General features: G+C 37.7%; 1 protein-coding gene across 2 annotated transcripts; it reads left to right on the forward strand.

The window, feature by feature from the left end:
• The first annotated feature begins 305 nt into the window (after window positions 1-305).
• Window positions 306-6,577, forward strand: LOC109069370 (PSME3-interacting protein-like). Of its 2 annotated transcripts, XM_042744162.1 has the most exons (9): window positions 394-418; window positions 1,338-1,403; window positions 1,489-1,611; window positions 1,733-1,831; window positions 2,320-2,441; window positions 4,592-4,728; window positions 4,838-4,911; window positions 5,741-5,878; window positions 6,207-6,577. In XM_042744162.1, the coding sequence occupies exons 3-9, from the start codon at window positions 1,497-1,499 to the stop codon at window positions 6,209-6,211; spliced, it is 690 nt and encodes a 229-aa protein (XP_042600096.1). In that variant the 5' UTR covers window positions 394-418; window positions 1,338-1,403; window positions 1,489-1,496; the 3' UTR covers window positions 6,212-6,577. The 2 variants fall into 2 exon arrangements, with proteins under 2 accessions (XP_042600095.1, XP_042600096.1); XM_042744161.1 differs by having other exon boundaries at window positions 306-418; window positions 5,741-6,577.
• Window positions 6,578-7,093: the final 516 nt, after the last annotated feature.

Consider the following 7,093-nt stretch of genomic DNA (forward strand, 5'->3'; position numbering starts at 1 on the left):
TGTCTAGCGCGCTTTTGTTTTATCGATAAAAATCTAGGCATTTCAGATATGTTGTAACTCTAAAAACTTATTCATACAAGCAGGTTCAACACAAAGAAATACGCCAAAAATATGCAAACACATAGCCATTTGCTTTTCTTATATTACTTAACTGGAAATACTAAATAACTAAAGATTATGAATGACTACAATTGACTGACAGAACATTGAAATTACATAAAATTAATAACTAATTTAAATGTGCATTCGAGTATTACTGTCTTTTCCCCGTAAAGAAACGAATTGTACTTTTGAGGGGGAGAAACTTTCCCATGAAAACTACATTTCCCATGAGTCAATAGTTCGTGGGTAGGAACTACGTGCCTTTAGCAGCTTGTTGCTGAGGGGATCCTTTTACAGGGACACAAACCCGGACTAGGTAAATATCTGAGCGCATTTCCTTCTTGAAATAATTATTTATTCCTCGTCTCTTTTTTTCACTTCGAGCATTATTTGTCTGACATGTAAAACAAACCGAGCTTAAGGTTACATTATGTGTTATAAACCAGTCGCCGTAAATATACCACTGTAAATATATAAAAATGCCACTGCTTTCTGATCTAATGAGTGCCATAAAAGCCTCGCACGCTCTACTCCAGATCAATATCATCATGCATCATGCACTGAAGCTGCGTTGCTGTCTGTTGAAGAGTAATATTGCAGTGTTTCTTGCATATATTCAAAATAAAATAACAGTACCGAGTCTCTAACCTTTCACATAATATCATATGTGTTTTTATTTTGATGTTTATCACAATACATATATTTTATGATTTATGTTTTTTTTTATCATCCACATTCCACACTGACAGTGAAAGTGTTGATAAACTATGTTTTGAGCCAGATTTATTTATTTCTTATTAATATATTTTGCCATCTCAGAGTGTTTCTAGCACCATTTACATGGAGTAAATGCATTATACTTGATAAACACTTTTCAAATATGTGTTTGTTTTCAATAAGTTTGCAGTTTAAATAGCTATTAGGCAAGAAAATAAGTGACTTTTTGTATCTGGAATCTATTGCGTTCACTGTTACAATCCAGCAGTAGGGGGCAGTGTTTACCTTTTCTTGCCAAATCTGTCTCAATGCTTAGACAAAAATTAAATTATCTTCTGGATCCATTATATATCTCTTGGACTTGGAGCTTAAATAATATTGTGCTTCAGATTTAAAATGACTAGTTAGATGCTTGTGTATTTCTCTGATGAGTCAGCGTTCATTAATTCTGCTTGAATGATGGGTAAAAACATTTTTTTTTAATTTTAAATTAACACTTTTTTTCTGTCTCTGAACAGAATCTACTGCAGATGACTTCATGATCTACCTAAGGTGTTTATCCTAATTAAATAAACAGCATTTAGGTAGGTTTTGATGGGTTAAATATATTTTTGTATATATGTGATGATTGCCACATAATAACACATAAAATATGCATGTGTTGTGTAGGTTCTGCCATGGCAGATGGTGTGGACCTCAGCCGAAAGTTTGTGTCAGAGTCGGAATTAGACGAGAAAAGGAAAAAAAGGCAGGAGGAATGGGAGAAGGTCCGCAAGCCAGATGACCCGGAGGGTGAGACGTTCACTTTGTCTGCACCAATCAGACAAATTAACAGCAGGCTTAATGACAGGCATTAGTTCTCCCCCGATGCATTTGCCAAGTTTTGATAGTGTTCATTCTCACTCTACCACAGAGGCCCCTGAGGAAGTGTACGACCCCCGATCTCTGTACGAGAGGCTACAAGAGCAGAAAGACAAGAAACAGGAAGAATATGAGGAGCAGTTCAAATTCAGTAAGCCCTCATGCTGCTTTCCTCCCATATTCATCCCTTTTTTATCAACAACATATTTCAGATGACACACATTGCACGGTCTCCGGGGGCTTGCCTCTCTCGTCTAAATGTGACCTCATTTTGGGGTTTATCTGTCACTGTTTGTGCAAAAACATGCATGTGCGTGCGCACACCATGTGCTGGTGTGTGTTTGAGCATGTTGGTGGGTGTCTATGAGTGTGAACAGATGGGAGTGGTGGAGATCAAGAGCTGGTCTGTTCTTGCGGGTGCTGATGGGAGACTGGCATGATCTTAGCATTTCGGCTTCGTCTCCGTATCCCTGGTGACAAACCCACTCTCGGTCTCCCTAGCGACCATTGCTGCTCCTATTGCCGCTGATTCCAAGGGCCACATCTCTTGATCTGCAAGCATGGTGGTCATGCTTCTTTTTTATGATGCTTGGTTCTGTTAGCAGTTCTTTATAATTCTGTTGTTGTGTTCCTCCACAGAGAACATGGTTAAAGGCCTGGATGAAGATGAGACCAGCTTTCTTGACGAGGTCTCGCGGCAGCAGTCTCTAATAGAGAAACACAGACGGGACGAGGAAACTCAGGAGTTAAAGGAATACAGGATATCATTTTGCACCTTAAAGCGCACACTATATTACTGTCGTGGTTCTTCAAAAATTGACAGGGAGTTTTGCTTTCCGCCTGAGTCTGTCTCCACTTTCACCTTCGTTAAGCTGGTGGTGGAAGCTTCAGCTGTCAAGCGCAGTGATGGCTGGTGAAAAGTAAAGTAGAGTTCTTGTACCTTGTTAGTGTACATGTTCTCAAACAAGACAGCCCCTAGAGGAACCCGACGCACTGACGATACAGCATGGATCGGCAGAAATTCATGCAGGCTTGGCGAACGGCTTAGAGGTTTAGAAAACAGTCAGTCTGTATGCGCACAGTTTAAAGCAGTTTTGTAGCTAGACATTTTTGCACTCTTATGATACCTTGTCAAGCAAGACCTTTCACGTAAATAAGTTTTACTTGATAGAACAATAGAAATATTCTTTAAAATTTCTATGGAATGAATAGGAAATAAGTCAAGGTTGAACTTGAACTTCTTTAACCCTATGGTGGTTGCTCAGTCATTTTAGACCGAAAATAAATTTTTTTTTGGAAATATAAAAAATCATAATGGTACTAAACTTTATTTGAAAAAGCTAAATGTTCATTAAAAAAAAGTCACACTTGTGTTGCTTGCAGTCAAAAATGACCGCCATAGGAAATAGGCAAAAATACAGAGATGTTTTTGTGTGTGCAGTCTACAAATCAGCCACAATGCAGAAAAAAGTGCACAGCAATGAAGGGGTGACAAAACTTAAGCAATTATGCCTAAAAACACTGCTCAGTAACTAAGGAATACACAGCACTGAATACAGGCTATATGACTATACACGAATCTAATGGCTACACCATGATATTACAGATGATTTTCTTCGAACAAATGTGGAACAAGTTCAATAGATTGTAAATACTTTTGCTCTATTTTTAACTTAAATACTGTTAAATTAAAATACATATATATATATATATATATATATATATATATTACATTTTATATAGAATAAAGCCCATAATTTAGATATGAATATTAATTAGTAACATGAAATACACTCAGAATGCTAAATATTATTGAAATTAAATATCGTATATTCATCTCACAAAAAATAAATTATGCGATTATGGCTTCCGGTCACTTTTGACTGCAAACAACATAACTGTGACTCCCAAATGAACAATACCAGAGAGTCGAGTTAACTTAAGGTGTCTTAAAAACACAGTGCTCATGTGCGAGAGGCTGATAAAGTAGCTAAATGTGGCGTAAAGGCCCATTGTTTCTTGTTTCCCGCCGAGATGTCCAGCGCCACTGAAAAGAAACCAACTAAATTGAGGTCCCCATGGGGAAACAAGCTTATGAATCACACAGAATTAATTTTTTTAAGAATGAGAAAATGCAGAAAGTTTTCTGTGAGGGGTAGATTAAGGTGTAGGGCAATAGAATATACAGTTTGTGCAGTATAAAAACCATTACACCTTTTGAGAGTATGTACATGTGTGTGTACATTATATACAATGAACTATGAAGTCAACAGGTTGTACCACATTAGCATGATTTTGTTGCATTAAACTATCAGTAAATGCCCTGCTTTTATCCATATCATAAAATTGATTTTTCATCATGGAACAGCTGATATAATCAGCAGTGGCCTTTCTCTTCTGCCAATCAGGTATGACTGTAGATAGAAGGTTGGAGGATGCGTTGTCGTGGCAACTGAAACCTTTCTCAGGGTTTGATAACTGCATGTAAAAGCACTGCTGAGAGCCATGATCTGCAGCATAATAGAGTAATGTGCCCGTATTCTATTGAATTTGCCTCTCGTGGAGGCACCAAATTGTCGCCTTTTTAGGCCATCTGTAAGTGAAAGGAAGTAGGTTTGATTTCTGTGGTGGCTTCTGTGGTGACTTTTAGGAGCGGTCGCCCTCTTTGTCTGACCTTCCTCATCCGTCGGTGGTTTTTGTTCGGTTTGCATGCTGTTGGAGTTAAGGTCATATATGTCCTCCCAGAAGTTGTTTTAGGTTTATGAGAAAGATTTAGTATAAAAGGAAAAACTGCATTTGTCAAGTGGCTTACCACAACAGCAGTGCCAGAAAGTCGGATGTCATGTGTTGCTGTGAAGTTTTCTCTCCGTTTAATTGTGTCAGTGATTTCTTCTTAATCGATGAACCTCACAGCGCTCTGCAGAAACTGACAACCACTGAGATCCAGAAGAAGGAGACAGAGAAAAAGGCAGGACCCAAACCCTCAGAGCACAGGACCAGTCACCTGTCTCAAGCCCACCTGCTGGCTGGGGCAGTCAAACGCCGCAGGTACAAAAAGGACAAACTCGCCACAATGTGTTTATTTAAATGAGTGACTGTACAAGGTCTAATAATCTTTATGTATAATTATTTGTGATTCATTTTTGTCTTTGTACAGCTCGTCTCAGTCCGCAGAGGGGAGTAAAAAGCAGAAAGCAGAGGAGTCTGTAGCCAGCAATGGTAGTCAGACAGGTGAGTAATGTAGTATAATGCTGGCTTTACATAATGTAATTATGTAAAGTGATTTTCAGATCATTATTAGAAACGTAATTATATGTCGTACTGTTTTAATTGCTTTTAAAATCAGTATCAGATTATAGTTGTTAAAAAAAAGTAGGGAAGATAAAAATCCCAGTGTGAAACTAATTTTTAAAAATGTTTTAGGAGTCTAATAACTAAGTACAAGTTAAGACACAATGCTGTCTTTAATAGCAGAAATTTATGATTTGACTGTCCAAAAAAAAAACACCACGTTATATGTACACTATATTTTGTGTATACACTATATACAGTTTGGGGTCAGTAATCTTTAAGAAATTAATACTTAAATTCAGCGAGGATGCATTAAATTGTATGAAAAAAATTATATTTTATTCTTTTAAGTCTTTTTTTTTTAATTAAAGAACTGAACATTAATGATAAATGCTGTTCTTTTAAACTTGATCAAATCCTAAAAAAAATATAATTTTATACAAAAATATTCAGCAGCACAAATGCTTTTTATAATAAGAAATGTTTTGACTCCAAACTTTTGAACAGTAGTGTGCAGTGGTTTAGGGCTGGACCAGAATATTCGATTATTCGAATATTCGTTTGGTGGGTTGGCATTCGATTTTCAATCTTGAGATTCGAATAATCTTTTTTTTTTTTTCTCTCGAATACCTGGCATCCCCCGCAAAACAGTTACCATTAGAAACCAGGAGAAATTGCTTGGCCTTGCCATATTAACCTGCCACATTAGATGTGAAATGCACCAGAGACTGCGTGCGCTCTATGTGCATGTATTGTTTTGTGTTCTCAGATCAGGAGGCGGTGGAGCTCAAATCCCCCGGCGCGGGCGTCCTCCACCTGCCCTCCGCCGCTGTATGCGTGGGCATCCTGCCAGGGCTCGGCGCTTACTCGGGCAGCAGCGACTCTGAGTCCAGCAGCGACAGCGAAGGTAGCGTGGACGAGATTGGCTCTCCCATAAAGCGCCACAGGCTCTTCAGATAGACACACTGACAGATCACACTCACTCACTATCACTCTCTCCATCACCTGTGCTGCCCAAGGCTTGGGTGCCGCCCCCTCGCCTTCTCAGCGGTGCATTACCTAAATCGATTTAGCTCTAAGTATCTGTAATTTAAGTGTTTCACTTTTGGATAAGTCTGTTTGGTTACTTGATGTTTATTAAAGACTGTAATGTTAACTTCTATTGTGGTTGTTGATGTCTTGTGCTCTCAAAACATGACACTTCCCCCATCCTCCTCATATTACGTTCCATACAGTTTAAACCCCTGGCAGCTTAACCTGGTGACGCACCTTCCCATCTACCCACCCTTGCGGTTTCTGCAGAGCTCTAGTGGCCAAGGGGACACTGACTGACTGACTGACAGCTGTGGATCAAGAAGACATGAAACATTTAGTTCAAATCTCAGACACCATCACGGGACAGAGCAGATATTAAAGACTTGTTTCAGTAAGATTAAATGTCTTGATTGAGTTTTTGTTTGTTTGACGTTTATTTTTTTTAAGACAAAATGCTGCAGTGCTCCTGAATGCTGGAATTTTCATGAACTCTGTTCTATAAGGATATGTGTGACTGTTTGCTGGAAAATAGCCAGTGAGGACAGAATGGAAAATAAAGGTTTCTCATGAATTTGTGCTTTTTATCAGTTCTTATTAGCATGAAACTGCATTCGCAACGCATTTTAGTTCCGTAATGTGAGTTTCTGAATGAAACTGAATATTCAGTGAGGAAAAATTAATGGATTGTGAAAAATTTCCATATGAGAATGGAGCCAGACCCAAATAATTTTGTAGTTATTTTTTAGGATAATTACTCCCCTCTTGAAAGGTTGTGAGGTCATTTTTATTGTTAATGTATGAATAACATTTTTTATAATTATGTTAATCAGCATTAATAGTGTTTTATTGATTTTAAAAAGGCTGCAGTAACCTAAAACAATGGCTAAATTTTTATTTTGCTACTGGCTATAGGAATTCCAAAAAAAAAAATTGTGTTTGTTTATTCATTCTCATGTCATTCTAAAGCAATAAGACTTTCAATAATATTCAAAACAAATTTTTTTTTTTAAATTCTCAGTTTTGTTTTTTGTACATCCATTGAAAGTCCAACCTCCCAATATTTTTAAGCAGTTTATAGAGATCACCA

The sequence above is a fragment of the Cyprinus carpio genome, chromosome B18, assembly GCF_018340385.1.
Source record: "Cyprinus carpio isolate SPL01 chromosome B18, ASM1834038v1, whole genome shotgun sequence".
Classification (NCBI taxonomy): Eukaryota; Metazoa; Chordata; class Actinopteri; order Cypriniformes; family Cyprinidae; genus Cyprinus; species Cyprinus carpio.